At 39.1% G+C, this 20,000-nt stretch overlaps 1 protein-coding gene across 4 annotated transcripts in view; it reads left to right on the top strand.

Moving 5' to 3' along the window:
- The window catches only part of Dmd (dystrophin), a 1,613,500-nt gene that overhangs the window by 1,338,751 nt on the left and 254,749 nt on the right, over positions 1-20,000 (top strand). For all 4 annotated transcript variants that reach the window (XM_023715436.1, XM_023715435.1, XM_023715434.1 and 1 more), the window contains one exon: positions 16,914-16,992. In XM_023715436.1, the coding sequence (XP_023571204.1) occupies positions 16,914-16,992 (79 nt within the window). The remainder of the gene's footprint in view (positions 1-16,913; positions 16,993-20,000) is intronic.

Raw genomic sequence — 20,000 nt, forward strand, 5'->3', positions numbered from 1 at the left:
AGACTTGTAGGGGCCAGGGAGATGGCTAGGTAGAATAAGCACTTCCCTGTAAAATGCAAGGGCCAGAGTTCAATCCCCAGTTCTGAAAAAAAAAGACTTATGATAGATACAGAAACAATGTGCATTAATGGCATAGCAGAGCTCCTATCTAATGGCCTGAATAGCTATTATTTTTCCACAATGACTGGAAAGAAAAGTCTCCACAAGAATGAATACAGCAGTCATGATACTATAATGGGTTTATAATTCTGTTGTCTCCTAACTTTTTATAAAATTTCTTTAAAGTTAAAAAATTATGAGCTTTGCAGTACTTGAATAACTATATGTCTAGCTCTTAACAGTTATTGTTGTAAGATCATTTGTAACAATATTAATTTTCTTCAATGTTTCTAAGTTTGTGTTTGCCCTTTATTAAAAAGTATGTTAGAAGAAAAAAATGCGAAGAGAAAAAAAATGTATGTTAGGGGCTGGCCAAATAGCTCAGTGAATTAAAATACCTGCTTAGACAGGTGCAGGGACTGGGGTTCAATCCCCAGCCTGCTGTGCTGGTCCTGCCCCCAGGGTGCGCTAAAATGGCATATGAGACTGGGCATGGTGGTGCGCACCTGTAATCCCAGCACTTGCAAGGCTGAAAACAGGAGGATCACTATGAATCCAGTCTACTAGTGAGACCCTGTGGACCCTGTACTAAAATACATTTAAAAAAATGTTTTTAAGGTATGTGAGGTTGAAGTCCTGACTATAAGTGACAGAAAGTTCAACTTAGAGTAGTTGAGGAAAAATGAGAGAGTGGTGCTGGTGGTTTCTTACTCAAGAGTTTAAAACCATCTGGATGGGGCCGGGGAGATGGCTCAGTGGAATAAGCACTTCCCTGGCAAGTGCAAGGGCCTGAATTCAATCCCCAGTTCTGCCCCCAAAATAAAATAAATAAATAAATAAATAAATAAATAAAACCATCTGGGACCTGGGCACATTGGTTCATTCCTATCACAACCCTCTGGAGGCTGAGCTGGCAAGATCTCTTAGCCTTGAAGTTCAAGACTAGCCTTGGCAATATAACAAGACCCAGACTTAACAGAACAAAGCCAAACAAAAACTTAAAACTTTCTGGACCTGACTCTCAATGGCTTAAATCAGTTCATGTGTCCATCTTGGCTAACAGAATGGACTGCTCCAATTGATTGATTGATTGATTGATTGATTGATTGATTGACTGACATTGTAGGTAAGATTCTCTGAGCAGCAAATGCTAAGACAGTTATTAGAGAATAACACCTATGAAGAAAAAGGAGAGGAAGCAGGATGTGGCAGTAGATCACAATACTGGTCTTATGGAGTTTGTGCCAGCCCATTGGGAAGGGCTTGAGCAAAGATTAGCAATTAGAGATGTGGAGAATTGGGCACATCTGAGGACAGTATCAAAATAACTGGTGATTGACTAACTTTCCATCTTCAAGAGTCCTAGAATGGGACTCAGCTTTTATGACAAATGTCAATGTCTATGTGCATGAAATAGAAAGTGAAGGTTTGCATAGACCACTGGTTCTCAGTCACGGGCAAGTGTGTCCTCCAGCTGCATTCCATCGGGGACTTCATGACAACTGGAGACAGTTTTGGTTGGTGCAACTGAGGATGGAGTACTAGGACGATCTAGAAGCTAGAGATCAGGCATACTGCTAGGCAGCTTTTAAGATACAGAATTCCACAGCAAGGAATCATTTGAGCCACAATGTGCAATATTTATGAAAATAAAAATCTCTGCATTATAGATAAAGATACATATTTTGTATGTACTGTATTCAACGATAGCTATGAAAACTTTGTGTCTTTGATAAATTCTTTGTTTTTCTTGAGACAGGATCTTGTTGTGTAGTTCAGACTGGCCTTAAGTCCTTGAACTTACTATGTGGTCCAGGCTGGCCACTAACTCACTGCAGTCCTCCCGCCTCAGCCTCCTGAGTGCTGGGAGGAATCACATGCACCACCATACCCTGCTGATAAATTCTTGGTGGTGAGCTTATGTTCTTATTTGTAACCATCAATACTTGTTATTTAAATTCCACAATTAACTCAGCTTTTGGGCAAAAAGATTAGGCTGACTTAGTGAAATATCTGAAATCTGGATATTTAAACAATTCTAGTTTTTAAAAGAAATATTAATTCACTTAAATACTTGTAGAATTTAAAAGCCTCCTGGTGAGTGCAATCATTATGTACTAAACAAAAATTTTTAAAAATTCAAAGTCCTTCAAGTCTTTTACTTTGGTGTGTAGATAAGGATCGGCTATGTCTAGCATACACCAACCTCTGGGAAAGTGCTATTTCAAAAGTACTGAGCTAGTTTGCTTGTAATGGTTAAATATCCCTGGGCTACAGATTTGTTTACTGTGGCACTTCACTCTGTTAGATTCTTTCTTCATTGTGTGTTACAAAGTTGAACGGCAGTGCCTGCTCTGACTGGAATATTAAGCATTCAAACTTAGAGTTAGATCAGTAAAAAGTTACTGTAGTGTGCCTTCATAGGTGAGAACATAGTTTTCTTTCTGGCACTTCTCCTAAAAGATAACATAATGAAAGCAAACTTTTAGCACTATACATTTTGAATCATCTAATAGATAGTTTAGCCTTTGAGGAATTTAGCTCCAAAACTGCTGCTAGGAAAATGAAAAGACTGGCTAATGCCTGAAGGGATAAAAAAGATAAGTTAACCAAAAAAAGAAAACGCCAAACTCCCTCTAAAAAACCCCACAAAATTTTCTTCAAGATGTGAAATGTGGGGAGAGGGGCTGGTGAGATGGCTCAGTGGTCTAAAGCACCTACTTAGAACAAGCTTAGCAAAGCACAGGGACTGCGGTTCAATCCCCAGCACCACATGCCAGCCAGCCCCGCCCCCTGGTGGGATGAGCTGGACACACACACACACACACACACACACACAAATAAATTTAAAAAAAAAGAAAGAAATGTGGGGAGATAGCTCCACGGGATAAGTGTCTTCCTGGCAAGATGTGAAATGTGTATTCAATCTTAGATCAAGGACTAGATGCTCAAAGTTTTGTTTTGTTTTTTGTAATTTTAGGTAAGGGTCTACAGGGTGTTCAGGGTCTCACTACTAGATTGGACTCATAGTGATCCACCAAAGTGCTGGGATTACAGGTGCACAGTCTCAATTGCCATCTCAGTGTGCCCGAGGAGTGGGGCCAGCATGGTAGGCATGGGGATCAAACCCCTGGCCCCTGCACCTGCTTGCAGGTGCTTTAATCTGCTGAGATGTTTGGCCAGCCCTCTAGATGTTTAAAGTTCTGTGTATGAGGTTTAGCATTACTTTGGAAAATTCTGGAAACAAAGTTTGATAGCAGTGCATTCAAATCATTTTCTAGTACAAACAGTAATGTTATCAGCTCTTTGCTCATGCAAAATCCACTGTTTTTATCTAAACACAAAATCATTCAGTGCCTTTGCATTCAACATCTATAGTCACAAAACCATAACAATTCATTTATGATGCAGTAAAAAAACAAACTGTTCTAATCACTGTATTTTGAGAACTCTTTACAAAGAAGTGGGAGATAGCTAAAAGGAGAGAGAATGATGAATTGTTGCTTACTAAAATGAAGAAAAAATCGACAGTATAAGTGATACTGTTGGTGAAATCTCAGGAATCTCTAATCCATTAAAATTGTGTCAGCAACAGCATATAAAATGCCTGTTGAAAAAATGCTTCTCCAAGAAAAGACAGGAACTGAGAAGGTAGCCTTTTAGCTAGCAATGGAGAAGGGGGTCAGGTGGAGAGAGTAAAAGAGGAAGGGGGCAGTGAGGATAAGAGCAGTCAGAATACTATGTGCTCTTTGCACGTTCTGGCATACAGAAATGAGTCTCCTTATGCTGTCCTACTCATATGCACTAAGAACAGGGTACTACCCAGCAGATATGAGATGCTAGGCTGCTGGTTCTCTGGGTCTGCCCTGAGCCAGCGATGCTCTGTGTCACCACTTTCCCTGAGCCTTCCAGCATGCACCAGGGCCTGCTACTTTCTCACTTCTAGAAACACATGTTGCTCTCACTGGTCAGTAAGAACCCAAGGTGCTTAGGACCAGGAATTTCTCAGGTTCCATCTTTAGCATCACCCACAAGGTAATCACAGGACAGTATATGGAGCACCAATTGAAAATGCTTGAGCAATCACCCATTCAGGGAGTATTTGATGGATTGATTTTACAACACTGGAAATTGAACCTTGGGCTATCACAATAACCTGCATAGGCAGCCCTTTGTTTGTTTGTTTGTTTGTTTGTTTGTTTGTTTTGGGTTTGGGTTGTTTTTTTTTTTACAGAACCTTGCTACATGGCTACATTGCACAGCCTGGGCTCAAACTCCCTAGTGCTAGAATTCTATGCATGCATCTCCACCCCCAGCTTGAGTGACTGATGCTGGAGCCCACTTCTCATACTCTGCACACTTGTTTCAATCCTGCTAAAGGATAGAAATCACTTAATAATCCCCTACTTGTCCAAAAAAGGCAAGTCGGATACAGAACTTCCAGTGAAGATGTGACTGCCAAACTCACCCACTCTCATTCTGCTCTGATACCCACCTTTCGATACAAATAAATAACCAGTTGGTGAATGCTTTACATTGGCTCAGTTTTTATGTGAAATATACCATGTCTGAGCAAGTTAGAGAAGGAATCTCATTAAGCATCACGATGAATGATGTGAAGGGTTTTGAGAATTCAGTGTCACCCTTCTCATAATTTTATTTTCCCATCATTTTATCCACCCTTGTTCAATTGCTAATGACTTACTGCTCTGGATTATGACATCAAATGATGTCCCAGCAACCAGTGGTTCCTCTGAGTTTTTAAATATCTCCTTACCTATGATGACAGTCCCCAGTCTCCTTCACTCTTCCTTCTTTCCAATATGCTTTCATTTAACCCCTTAGGCCTTGTCATGTGCTCTTTTGTTTTTCTTTCTGGTAATTTACCATTTTTCTTCACTTGTTCCATATTTTCATTCATCCTAAGATTGACTTTGTTATTTTCATATGTTCAAAATTCCAGTAGAATATAAAAATGACTGTAGGAGACATCATGAGGGCAAGGAACAAGATAAGTAGAATGACATGGTAAAAAAGAGTCTTGGGGCTGGGGAGATGGCTCAGTGGAATAAACACTAGCCTGGCAAGCACAGGGGCCTGAGTACAATCCCCAGTTCCACCAAAAAAAAAAAGAGTCTCACTTGTTAATCTTTTTTTTTTCAGGCCAGTAATGGTGACATACCAACTTGGATCCCAGCCAGGACAATTTAGCAAAATCTGTCTTAAAATAAAAGCTAACAGAGGGCCACATTCCAAGCCTTGTATTCAGCTATTCCTTTAATTGTATTCCATATCAAGGCCTTTATCAGTGCCCCAAAAGATTTATAGACTTTGTTCTTGTCACCCAGCAGCCTCTTCTGGTTTTGCACCTTAAGATTTATCTGATTTTGAAGGCCCAGCTTCATTACCACCTTCAATAATTTGATCCCCATGTTCTGTAAACCCTGGAGCTATTTATGGTCCTTTCAGCCCTGTTTAGTTACCAGGTTCCCTCCAGAGTACTAGGAAGTGCTGTCTCTAACCATGTTCGTTATGGCATCCCATTCTCTATAAAACAGTCACTATAGCCATCTTTTCCTTATAGGGGTTTTCATTCTTTGAAATGTTTGGTTGGATGCCTACTGTCATACAGTCACTGACATGAATTCCTGGGAAAGGGCAATGGATGAAATAGGCCAAATCATGCCCCCGCAGGTTTAGCTTAGCATAGGAAAAGTTGAAGTGAACCAAGCTTACAGAGTTCTTAAAACAACACTTGGAACATAGTTCAAGCTTTATACACATTCTCTAGTTATGGGCACTATTCTCTGGCATTTCCATTAATAGATAGGAAATTAAGGCACAAAGAATATAGTATAAGATGTTGAAGGTGAAATAACTGGCAAGAAATTCTAATTCAGATCTCCTTGATTCATAATACTGGTGGCCTTTCCACTATACTAGTGGCTCCAAAACCAAGCTATACAACAGAACCATGTGTGGATCTTTAAAGATCCTCAGACCTCAACCCCAAAAGCACAAAGTCAGCAACTCTAGGCATGAGATGAGAATCTGTATCATGGAAACCCTTCCTGGGAAGATGGCATGTGCAGTGAAATTGAACAATGAGTGCATGGCATTAAAATCTTTCCTGTACTGCTTTGCTACATTTAGTTATAAATATCTAATCCATAAAGTCACTAAAGATAGCCTCCATGTTTTCTTACTTTTTCTCCTTCTTATCCTAGCAAAGTGCCTTATAAGCACTCAATAAGTATTTGAGTAATTAATTGCTTAATTATTTAATTAAAGTTGCTCTTAAAATGCAAATACTCACAGCTGTGATACTAGAAGCCTGTTATGAGCTATCATTGATCTTCCCAGGGATATTTATTAATGAGCTCAGAACCAGTAGTTGGGAAGGACAGCCTACACATCTGGGAACACAACTGAGACAGTCCCCAAACCAAATAGAAGCCACATTATCACACAGCCTGGGGCCCTGAGCTCCCCCCCCCCTTCCCTGTACCCCAGTGACCCCCTTAGATAACCTATAGAAAATATATTGCCGAAAAAAATGAAGAGATTTCTCCCCCCTTCCTTTTGTTTCTTATAATTTGCACTGTATTTCTCTTTTGGAAAACTAGGAAAATCTCTTTTTTAACAAAAGAAAAAAATCTTTATTCTTGTCATACCACTAGCATGAAGTTCATTGCTATACATTAAGATTATAAAGCAAGATCCCCAAGTGCAGTGGCTGATTATTCACAGTAGACATATTAAGTCAAGAAGCTTATTTTTTCTCTCTTTGCTCAGACACAAAGCCTGGGGCTATATGCATTTTTATTACACTTTACTGTCTTGGTTTCACTTGAGGATTAAAAAGAGAGTCAAGGTACAGTGCACGTATACTGATGGATTTTAGGATTTCTTGCTTTAGTGGAAGGAAGAATCTCATAAAGTATTTCAGATTATTGCTCTGGGAAGTGTACCTACTTCTGTGATGACCTAGAAATTCAATCTTTTGTTTTTCCTACAAAAGATCACATTGTATTTTGGAATTTTTTCCCCTGTAGTTCTCTGTACTATGTAAAGCCACATAAAAATAGCTTTAGTTTATATTTGAAGGAAAAGTATCTAAAATAGTTCGAGGAAGCCTTATGACTATTCATGGAGCTTACAAACAGCCTTGGGAGTGAAGGGAAGAAGGAGAGAAGAAAGGGAGAAAGGAGAAGACAGCTGGTTGGAGGAGTGTAAAGGAGGAAGAGCCCGTGAAGATGGAATGTAAGTCCAGGTCGTACTTGGAATTCCAGTTTTGAGAAATCTAGGAAACAATACAAGTGTATTACTCTATCTTCGACCCTTTATTATGAAGCACATATTTATTTAACTTCTGCTTCATGCTCTGATGTGCAAAACAGGAGGACTGGATGTTGTCAGATTGGGAAGTACAGTAGATGAGATCTTCCGGTTTACTGATTTGTAAAGAATGGCCTGATGCTGGCTTGGCAGCTCTACATTAGTGAGAGAAAAGAAAGGCACTTTCTAGTGGCCAGAGAGGAGAGCTTGGAACTGGAATCAAGTTCCTGGCAGACAATGTTTCTGATAGGCGGACAAATGGACTGTGAAGGGAGTCAAGGTCAGGAGGCTTTGGAAACACTGCAAGCGAGCATGGAGTGGGATTTAAAGAGCATCTATTTCCTTGGTTAAGGATTGTTGCATGCATAGTTCAGCAGATTTACTGGTAGAGCAAACTGAAAATCTACAAGTGTTTTATTACCCAGAACATTAGGACTTAGCCACCAAGACAGCAATGTTTAATTTCTAGAATTTTAGCTTTTCTTCATTTATCTCCATAATTTCACCCTGCTTCAGTCATTTGTTCAGTATAAAGGTGTTAACTGCTCTAGATGCTACCTTATTTTTTTCAAATGCTACCAGTTCTATTTTATCCCATTGGTATTTATTTCAATTGCCTCTTCTGGTCCTTGGGAACACTCCTGTGTCCTAATACCAGGAGGCATAATTATGTAATTACCATGTGAACATTATGCTACTTATGGCCCAAAACACTCATGGAAAGGAATGCTCCAATGGCCTCAGCAAATTTCTGTGAGAATGATATCTTCCAAATTTGGAATAAATAGAGCCTAAGAATAAATAGCTAAAACTGAAATGTAAATGATTTAATGTAGTGGCACTGCAAGGTGTGAGACACTTGACTTCAGTTCCTGTTGCAAATCATGAGCTACATCAGGGAAGCTTGTAAAAGGGAACCTAGTTTTTAAGATAAAAATCTGCATCAAGTTACATCATCCAAGCAGAGTAATTCAACTTTTATCTCTGAGACAAAAAAAAGAAGCAGAAGAAAGGCTTCATGTGATATCTTCCCTCCCCATCACAATTTTCATAACAATCAGTAGATGTAACTAAAATGAAAGATTTTGACAAATGAGGCAAGATAGGAGGTTGATTGCTGCTTTCCTAAATTAAAATTAATGATACCCTTAAGGTACTTGACTCTATGAAGTCAACTTAATGTTGATATAACCTGACTCCATTATCACAGAATGAGGCAATCGCAGGAGCATGAAAAGCAACAAACACATTTGCAAAGTGCATTTTAGAAATTGGTGAGGTGAAAGTTTTAAGCCTAACCAATGGACAAAACATTTGCTGTTTGTCCTCTTTAGCTTTGTAGTTGATGGAAGAGCTCATGAGAATTTGGGGGATAATGTGCCTGTGCAATGTTGGACTGGCTCCAGGCTAGGGCGCCTGTTCAATTCGTGCCTCCCCATCTGTCTTACAGGATGCCCAGTACTTTGCTAGAGGCACTATATTACCACAGCAGAGTCTGTGTGCTACTCCAGTGGGATGCAGAGGACATAGGGAAGCGAGGGTAGGAACAGGGTCAGGGCAGGTAGTATAGCTCAGTGTGCAAGACAGCTGGACTTGGTACCCAGTATTACAAAAAAGGGAAGGGGTAGGGAGGAAATGAAGAAGACGAAGGGGAAATAAGGGAAGAGGTGAGGGGATGGAGAAGAGGAGGGAGAGTGGAGGGGAGCGAAGGAAGAGAAGGATGGAGAAAAGGAGGGAAGGGGAGGTTCCGAGATTCAGAAGAAAGACAACACGGAAATGACAAATGGAGCCCAGCATCACAGTATACACCTGTGATCCTAGTACTCTGGAGGCTGAGGCAGGAGGATCACCAAGTTTAAGGCTACCTTGTGCTGCATAATGAGTTTAAGACCAGACCTGAACTACATGGCAAGACCCTGTCAAGAAAGGAAAAAAGATAATTAAAATAGAAGGAGCAATAAAGATATGAGAAAGAAACATTAAAAATGTGGGTTCCATGCATCATAGGATAGCACTTGTTGTTCCAATACATGGGAGGCTGAGGCAAGAGAATCTATTGAGCCCGGGAGTTTGAGGCCAGGCTGGGTTACACGGCACAATGGGAGAGTGAGAGCGAGGCAGAGGGTGAATATGAATGTGATGGACTCAGATGGCACACATTAGTATCCATGCCAACAATCAATGACTAATTATGCTCCTATTGAGTGGGCACTGGGTTAGCACTGGTTTCCTTCCTGGGATATAAGCTGATGTCAAATTCAAGGACTACTGATTAACTCCTGAGTGTCCTAATGTCAAGAAAGCATGTAAACGAATTCAAGGAAGAAAGAATCCAGCCCCTCTTTGCAGTCCAGAACTCAGGTTGTTTTGCCACAACCTCAGCTGTACCTATCACAAACCGTCATGCCAAACTGTGTAACAGACCATGTTTTCCTCAGTTGCAACTCAAAAGAAATCAGAATTCAAAGAATAATGGATCTGAGCTAAAAAGGATTGTAATTTGATGAAAGGATTTTAACTAAAATTGTCATAAGTGTCAGTAGAGTTTCCAGAATTATGTCTGAGCACATATTTGTGAGTGTTACATGTAAAGATTTGGAAGTAGGAATGAATTATAAAGGCCTTCCTCCAGCACAGATACATTTATACAGAAAACTCTTCACATAGCAAAGCCACAGCACAAAATCTCATGAGGAGACTGTAGAAAGTCATCTGTGTGGATGTGTGCATTTTGTTCCCTAGCACCAATGCACAAGAAGGGTTTTTGCTTTTTGGTTTTTTTGGTTTTATTTTTAATGGGCTCATTAGTGTAGTTGTGGAGTCTGGTTCCTGCGTGCCCATGGATATTTGTTAAGGGTCTAGATGAACTGAGAGCCCAAAAATTGAAAGGAACATACCTAGCTACATACTTTCTCTAGACTAGAGAAAGAACAAGATTTCTGTGGGTGGTGTCCATAAAATCACTCGGACGCTGGGAAAAAAAATCGCAGTAGTGGGCAGTGTAACTCTCCTTTATGGGAGCCATCCTTACCTCTCCTGAGCCTCTAGTGAAGACAAAACCCTCAAAGTAATTAACAGGCCAAAAGAAAAAGTGAAAGCCCCTGAGAATTGAAAACAAAGTTGAAGAATGAATGTTTGTATTTTGATGTATTTGAAATCATCCTTAAGCGTCAAAGTGTGGCTCTCTGTCCATTTCCTCTTGGTTTATTTAAAGTAATTTTGAAGACAAAAATGCAATAAAGAGGTCCTTGTAAATACAGAGAGGAATGAAATGAGCTTTGAGCAATCAGTCACAGCTGGGACAAAAAGAGTATGTCGCCATTCGTTTAGTGGGATGGCTTGGTGCTCGTTCATTATTCCCAAGGTTACAGTTTCAAGTTTACCACATTCCTAGTTAGCACAGTACTCGATAGATTATAGGAATTTCAGCAATTCTTTAACTCGTGCGTTTATCAAATTTTATTGAGCATCTCCTATGTACTAGACACTGTGTGAAATTATGAACAAGACAAAGAACTTGCATGCTAGCAATTATCCTGTGAATGAATGCACAGGTGTTTCTTAACAAGTAGAGCAAGCGCTAAGAGTTCCGCACACAGCATTGTCTGCAGAAGCCATCTGAAGTAGGAAAGCAAAGAAGAATACATAGCAATCATAGCACTCAAACGTGATTGTTTCAAAATTAGAATAAATGCACAGAGGAGATTTGAGGTTGTTTTGTAGATTATTGCTTTAAATTTTAATCTAGTGTTATAGACAAAATAAATTTAAACTTTTTGTCTTTATTTTAGCTTTGATTATCAAACTTGGAAGAAAGCAAAGGAAGGGAAATAAAAGCTTTCCCAAAAACTTGTGCGAGGAATCTTGACAAAGAAATTATTTGTTTAAAAATATAATTTTTACTGTGAAGTTCTACATACAAACTGTCACAATGTGCTCAGCTAACATGATTTAAGCACCTGCCTACAGGCCAGGTACGGCACTAGACACTGGACATATTGTAGGAAAGAAAAATGTGTCCCTGTCCTCATAGAGCACATCAAAACCCTTTTTTTTCCCTCCTGCCATGCTGTTACTGAAGAATTGCTGAAAACTAGATCAAGAGTACTCATGGACCAGATGGCATTTTTCTGCCCATCTGGGATAGTTCTAAAGAATAGACCCTTGTGTATCAATAGATAAGGTTTCTTCCCGTTCCAAGCTTGCATGATCTATGAGCTAATAGTGGAAACAGGATGTGTGCTTCCAAAAAGATGTTACACTTGTATTACTTTTTATAAAAAGGAAATGGGTTAGGACTATTAATTCAACGGAAACTGGGTTCCTCCTACCTCTTTGAATGATTCCATTAGAACTCTATCTTCTTCTTGACTCACCTTCCAAAACCCCCTCGTACCCACTTTAGTCTCACTTCCATTGCCTTGCTTTAGTGATTGAGACTAATTGTTCATATCTCACTATGCATGACATCCCCAGTTGACGATGTCATCGTTAAGTCATTTTTATCATGTTCCAACTGAATTCATACACACACAGGAATTTCCTCTTTTCTGGTTGATGTATTTCTACTCTTCCATATCTGAAGTCTAGGAGTTTATTTACTTCTCAGGAAATCAAAGTACCACTCCAAACCTGAAAATTCTTTTCAAAATAACCTCCTAAGATGCACCTTCTTTTATATTCCAGGCAATACAGTCTTGCTTTCAATGCATACCACCCAAGTCTAGTGGGCTGTAATAGCTTCTAGTGGGCCCCGGCTTTAAGGCCCCTTTTGAATTCATTTTATGCCCTGTAGATAATAAATGACTCAGCCTAAAACCCATGTTAAACACTTTCTTTTCACCCACAAATTAAAGGAGGAATGGTTTCTTTTGGCTTATGGGCAGTAGGTGCCTCCCAGTAAGGGACGGCATAGCAGAGAGGTCTGATGGAGCAAAAGTGACATGCATCATGGTGGCCAGGAAGCAGGGTCTGTAGGAAGGAACCAGGGAGGGATATACACCCTCCCCAGTGGCCTTCCAGTTCTAGCCAGTCCTCACCTTCCAACAGCACAATCAGCTGCTGACTCGCCAGTGATGATGTCACTAAGGAGTGTATTGCCCTCATGAACCCATCTCTTCCCACAGGCCCCTCCTGTGAGTGCATGAGGCCTCCGGGAATCATACTTGATCTAAACCATAGCATTTGCTGAATTAGTAAGTTACCTCATAAGAATCCCCAGTTGTTCCCTGCCTTGCAGGATTTATCTTGACCCTCAGAGTCTGGAAAGCCTTGTTTTATATCATCCACCTCCAAGGGGCTTAACTAACTCTCTCCCACTTTCCTTCTCACACTAATGTTGTATAGCTGCAGATCTTCCTGGACTTGTCCCTGTGCCTCACCTCCCACACTTTATGCCCTCAGAGATGAGGCTCTAGAGCATTTGCCTCTTTCGCACATCCCTTTCAGTAATAAATACTTATAAAGTGAATAAGTAGTAGTAAGAAACGAATTGTGCCAGAATGCAGACTATTTTGCTTTTGCTTTGTCTTAGATATACTGCTTTACACTGCCTAAAAACACAGCCATTTAAAAGGTCTCATGTATGGAAGGTATTGCTTCAAAAGTTCATATTTGAGCTTTCTGTGTAGCAACTCACAGCATACAGTGCTTTGCTTTTAAGTAGCTACAGCTTGAGAGGACCCTGGTTGCCTTCAAATCTACTCTCTTGCAATTATTTCTTTAGTCATTTGTGCATTCAATTCACACAATACCTTTCTCCAATGATAATTAGTAAATGAAATGTGTTGTGTTTAATTCTTCAGATATTTTGAGACTGTTTCCTGAATATTTCATTTCATTGGCTGTTGCATTTTTAATTTCAGTCCCTCACACATGTTGGTAAGTTTGAGTCATAGGGATGGAAATTCTCTCTGATCTCAGTTTAAGTTCTTGAACATATTGGATGTACATAGGAAACTACCACTGGAGTTCTCCTTATATAAGAAGGAGGTAAATTTTAGAGGTTGAGAGCCTATACTGGAATCAAATTCTACCTGGCTATGGTTCCCATGAAGTTACAATATCACTGGAGGAGAGGGACTGTGATATAGTGACATTTTTGCCTGGTCTACCTGTTCTTCTTGGGATTTGTTGATCAGTAGATCAAAAGGATGTATTTATTTATTTATTTATCTTTTTTTGTTGTTGTTGGAACCAGGGATTGAACTCACGCCCTTGCGCTTGCCAAGCAAGAGCTTTTTCTACTGAGCCATCTCCCTGGCCCAAATCAAAAGGATTTCTGATCAGTCTGCATTGCTATATGGTCTCCATACCTCCTCTTCCCTACCCCCAAATACTCATATTCATCTCTTAATTCATTCACAAAATGACCGGGTCTAAGTTTAGAAATGACTACATATTCCGATCATTCATTTGCTTGTGTTCTTCTATATGTGGTCTCTATAATCTCAGGGGCCATATTCTTCAAACCAGCAACTGACCTTTCATTAGATCATCAAATATATTGACAAATAAAATTTCATAGATACATGCATACTTAATTTGCTTTGCATTGAAACAACTGATTAGAAATTAAAAACTCAACTACTTATTAAATAATTATAATTTTTTCTCAAGTTTAATCTCTAAGATAGCAATTAAGATCAAGAGCCATAGCCATGTGTAATCCCACATACTTGGGAGGCTGAAGCAGGCAGAGCATCACTTCCAGGACCAGCCTGTGCAATTTAGCAAGACCCTGCCTCAGAATTTTAAAAAGTGAAAATAACTACTTTACTTTAAGCAAATCTCCTTTTGAATCTCTCATTCCTCAGCTTCTATATCAATGAAATGAAAGGTAGCATTAAGTCCTATCTCAGAGTTATTATGAAAGTTAAATAAGTTATTAAACAATGTCATGCAAACTGTGCTTAATAAAATTAGCATTTTGTATGCTATGAGGTACCCTGCACATTATAATGTATTCTTGTCCATTTATTAACCACAGCAGCAGCAATAACAATAGCAGCTAGAATTTATTGAGCAATTAGTGTGACAAAACTAGGCCAAAAAAAGCTAGTGACATCAGATCAAGGGAGTATGTTGCTAGGGAAGTTGACATATAAATCTTAGTCCAAAGTTAGGAGAATTCCATTGGCCCAGCTTGAGCAAGTTGCCAGGGCCAAAATGAGGATAGCTTTCTGTTTGATTCATGCCCTCAACTGATGAGATGATGCCCACCCATGTTGGGGAGAGTGGGTGAATCTACAGATCACAGCGCTAATTTTGCTTTAAAAACATCTCACAGACATAGCCAGAAGTAATATTTATTCAGGGTACTGCATGGCACAATCAAGGCGATATATGGAATTAATCACCAGTGTTAACAACTACTTGTGTTGTCATGCACATTTGTCTCTCTGGATTCAGTGCATCCTGGAGGGTGGGAGAAGAAGCAAGGAATGGTCACTACCCCCAAAGGATTTATAATTTTTCTCAGAAGACTACCATGGCCCTATAACTGCCAGGTATGCTATAATCCAGGGGCTTCCAATACAGAACTTAGGCTAAGAGAATGCCGAGGAAGCTACTCATTCTAACCTAGGACATGAGAAAGAAGTATAGAAACACAGATGAGCTGGAACAGCAGAGGTAAGAACATTCTTGACAGAAGGGTAATATTAAGTGCTACCTCAGAGTTATTATGAAAGAAGAAATCCCACCAGGGTTACTTTGTCACTTTTCTCATCACTTAGATACAATATTCAACATCCACACATTAAAAGGGAACAAGTTGATACTGGTTCCCATTTTTTAAAGGATTTAGTCCATAGCTGGCCAGCTTCAAGGCAAGCAGGGCATGGTAGAAGAATCTGGAGGAAGAAGGGCTACTGATGTCATAGCACCCAGAAAACAGCAAAAAGAGGACCTGGAGAGGCGGAAGTCCTTCCAAGTCGTGCTCCAGGGACCCCCTCTTCCAAATAGGTCGTACCTTCTAACTGCAGGTCAGCTATAGCACCTCCATGATCTAATTACTTTATAGAAGTCCCACCTCTGAGCACACAAGGCACAAGGGCAACATTCTGGGTGTAAACCATAACAAGTGGTATATGGGATGGACCATCACTTGACAGAAAGCTAGTTTAATGGGCTTAATTGGTCAAATTTGGCTAGAAGTACAAGGTCATAAGGCTGGGCTGCCAAGTTTGACTATTCCTCAAGCTTTGGTGTGCATAAGGGGAAGCCAATCCTGCCATTTTGGGGATGTCACTGGTTATCCAAATATTTTGTCCAAGCGAAGTTGAACAAGATTAGGAAGAGCATATGCAAAAAGATTACTATATTTTGGGGCCAGGGAGATGGTTCAGTAGAATAACCACTTCCCTGGCAAGCTGAAGGGCCTGAGTTCAATCCCAGGTTCCACAAAAAGGAAAAAAAAGAAAAGAAAAGAATTGCTATATATTTACATGAAGTATTTACTGATAGTAGAAGGTCAGAATTGGCTTTTAGCCAGATTACCTGGTCTACTTTTCTGAGGACATCAAAATCTGTTTACTTTCTGGAAATTCCAAAACCAACAAAAATGAAACCCCCTTAGTTCTGATGACTTTGAGCAAGCTCTGAAAAACTCTTAATGGTAGAATGGACTCTGCACAAGCAAACCAAGATCCAGAATTATAGAGCTAGTTTGCCTGGGGCAACCACTGATATTGAGTTAGCAAAATGCTAGGTGACAAAATATACCATTTCACCCCTAAAATTTTCCCCACCAAAATTGGAATTCACCAAGCTTATGGGACACTGTGTAAATATACATTGTAGAAATATCTAATAGGAAAAAGAAAACAATGACAATTTTTATTCTGTAATGCCTGAGGCGTGCGCTTCAGAATTTCCAGGTAAGCTGAAAACAAAAAATCTGAAAATTTCTTTATCTCACTACCCATTTTATATTACCCCAAATGTAAAACTTTCCCTCACTTCTTTGACATTTAAATATTAATCAACATTTTTAACAATAATTTTACATTGATGATTCATTAATTATTGACCAGTATTTTTAAAACTTAGTCAACAACAACAAACTAAGACTAGAAGACAAAATACATGCTGTTGCTGACATCCTTTAGCCACCTAGCATAATAGCAAATGGCAACAACCCTTACATTTGGGGAAGGAATTACAGTCTGCACTTTCTGATGGAACTAAACAAGGCAGTATTCATGGCTGCTGGTGAGTTGAGGGTAAAAATGATCATTTTAGCACTGGCCAGAGAAGAAATTCTTTGTGTTTGGCCTTTGTTTGATGGAAATGGATTTTGGAAATCATCTCCAGTAAGGGAAGCATTAAAACAAGGGTAATGGATTAATTAATTAATTGCTTGCTTGTTCACCACCTTAGAGACCCAAACCATTTCCCAAGAAGGATACATTGTTGTCACTGTTGGTCATTATATAGGATGAGAAGACATTATTTTTTTTTCCTTTTCCTCCCAGGTGGCTGTTGAGGACCGAGTCAGGCAGCTGCATGAAGCCCATAGAGACTTCGGCCCAGCTTCCCAGCATTTCCTTTCCAGTAAGTCATTTTCAACTTTCATTGCTTAACCTTTTCATTGCATTTTGGTTGCTAAGAATTAAGAGTTGAATTACAGTCGTCTCTGCCAGATGCAGATGTAGAGGCATAAATCATCCTGAAATTTAACTTGGAGAATTAACTCAGAAGGTAAGGAAGAAGGTCAATTAGATCATGTTGTCCAGTCTTTAGCTGGTGCATACTTACTGCCTGTAGTGTATTCTCAAGTGCTAATTTGATCAATATTTTTGTGTCTTTACACTATTTCATTTCATTTCATAAACCTAATATTAGTTTGATATGATCATTCAATATATGTTACAGTGAATCTGTGATTCTTTGTAACATTCATTAAACCCTTGGAGCATTGGCTGGAACCTCAGCCAATGGTGTTTCCTTACCCTGATTTTTCTTGTCCCATTTTTATCCTTGACTATATAATTAATTCATGAGAGATGGTTTTAAATGAAAGTTTTAAGTATTGGAACATCCTATTAATATAACAATACATATTGCATTGGTTAGCATCTTTTTCAAATGTTCTTAATTTATACCACTTTTTCTTTGGTTATAAAAGTACAATATGTTGAGTTTGGAGGATATTTAAAAAGCTACTATATACTTGTACTTTGTAGTATTAACATCACTTAGCATTAACTTCAGGCCGTATATGTGTCTATCTGAGGGTTTAAGCATCACTGTAAAGAATTAGCTTGTGCCTGGCAGTGTTAAAAAATATTAACTAGTTTAGTCCAAATTCAGAAACCCCATGAGATAAGCCCCATTATGATGTCTCCTTTTTCTTTTGGAAACAGGATCTCACCATGTAGTTCAGGTTGGCCTTAAATTCCTTCACTTTGTAATCCAGGCTGGCCTTGAACTTTGGGTGATCCTCCTACCTCAGTCTCCCAAGTGCTGGGATTATAGGCATGTGCTACTGCACCCAACATTATATGCATTTTAATAATGAAGAAATCAAGATACACATTTATATAAGTAGTGGAAGGTATAGCCAGGATTTAAACACAAGAAGGTGTCTGCAAATTCTGTATTTAACTATTACATTGCACTTTTACTTAATTTACATATTTTATAGAGAGAAAATAATTAAATGTACTTTCTTCTGCTGTTTTCTTTTATTGCTGCTTTCTGGTCCTTTTCATTTCTTTCCATTCTCCATGTGCTCATAGAAGATACACACTCACAAATACTGTAAAATGTTTGACCAGATACTTTCACATGTGTCTCCAGGCAATCGCTGTCATTTAGAGCAAGAATTCCTAGAAGACACTTGTCTTTGTGTTATACATCAATAATGGATTAAATATGAAGTTGTCATATTTTCTTGACTGGTCCCTACCTCATTATTCATGTATGGTCTAGTTATTTGAATAACAGCACACATCCTTAAAAGTTGCCAAGAAGAAAAGGATAAGTTAAAGGAATATTATCTCAGTGAGTGAGTGGAATCGGGTTTTTTAGAAATGGCTGTAGAAAAAAAATATTATAAAGGCTGCAGATTTTGTCTTCTGTATTTTTTAAAGTCCCAGGTCTACTTAACTTGCCTCAGTGATAGGATAGCCATTCTATTTGATTTAATTGAGATTAAATGTGATAACATACTCCTAAGTGACTCATAAACCATAAATAAAAATACTACCATTATGAATATTAGTTACTCCTCCAACACTATGTATATTCATTCATGGTTAGTCTCTCTGTCTGCATCCCCCCTGAATTCCCATGTCATGCTCATTAAAACCTATTCCCAGAAAATGATATGTTATACTCATTTAACCCAGGTGACAGGTAAAGTTTAATGTGTACTTCTCTAGGGTTATTTGCATTTTAATAGGGTAAAAATCCATAAGCCTGAGGAATGGCTCTCTGGTGGTAGAACATCAGCTACAAGCTCTGAGCTGTGAGCAAAAAAACTTTGAGAGGCGAGGTGGAGAAGCTTCACACCTTTCAACCCATGTCACATCAATGCCCACTTCCCAAAAGGTCACACTTACGGACACAAACACTCAGAAAGAGATTGATCTGCCTGCCTGAAGCGAGCCAGACCCACACGTCACCAGTATCCTAGATGCCTAGAGGGAATGCCAACAGATGCTTGGAGGCTTTGCTTGTTCATACAGAAAATATCACTTTTTTTAAGGAACATGTAGGAAATAGGACAGTGAAATCTTACATGGATTGCATCCTTATATGGTCCTTTTTAAAACATTACAAAGGTAACATATGCTTATTGTGGAAATTTTGGAAAATAAAGAGTACAAAGAGGGCTGGTGAGATAGCTCAGTGGACTAAGCACATGGTTCGGCAAGTGCAGGGACCAGCGTTCGATCCCTGGTACCACATGCTGCACTGGCCCCACCCCCAGGCACACTGAGCCAGCCATGGAGACACGGTGTGGTAGTGCACACCTATAATGCCAGCCTTGGGAAGGCTGAAAACAGGAGGATCACTAGGAGTCCGACCTGTGTAGTGAGACCATGTACCAAGTACATTAAAAAAAAAAAAGAGTACAAAGTGGAAGAAGAAAATCATTCATAAGCTTTCTACTCAGAGATAACCACTGTCTGAATTGTGGTTTATATAAATTGTGCGTGTGTGTGCTGCTTTTCTTTTTCGTTTAAATCAAATAGAGGGCTGGGAAGATGGCTCAGTAGAATAAGCGCTTGCCTAGCAAGCGCAAGGGTCTGAGTTCAACCCCCAGTTGCATAAATAAATAAATAAATAAAATAGAGATTTTTTTAAAAGTCACAGTTTATGGTCTGCTTTTCTTTGCCTTAAACTATGTTAAAATACTTTTGTTTATTTATTCTTCTGCAAAGTAGCTTTTTTTTTGCTTTTATTTTTTTTTGATAACAATAAAATTCTTCATAGGAAAATTTGCATGGGCTTAGGTACACAATTTCTGTACAAGTATAGGCAGACATCATCAGATTTGTACTATCACATACATACGTTATATTTATGTAGTATTTCAAAGCTTGTAGACCAAA

The sequence above is a fragment of the Octodon degus genome, unplaced genomic scaffold (assembly GCF_000260255.1).
Source record: "Octodon degus isolate 3935 unplaced genomic scaffold, OctDeg1.0 scaffold00041, whole genome shotgun sequence".
Classification (NCBI taxonomy): Eukaryota; Metazoa; Chordata; class Mammalia; order Rodentia; family Octodontidae; genus Octodon; species Octodon degus.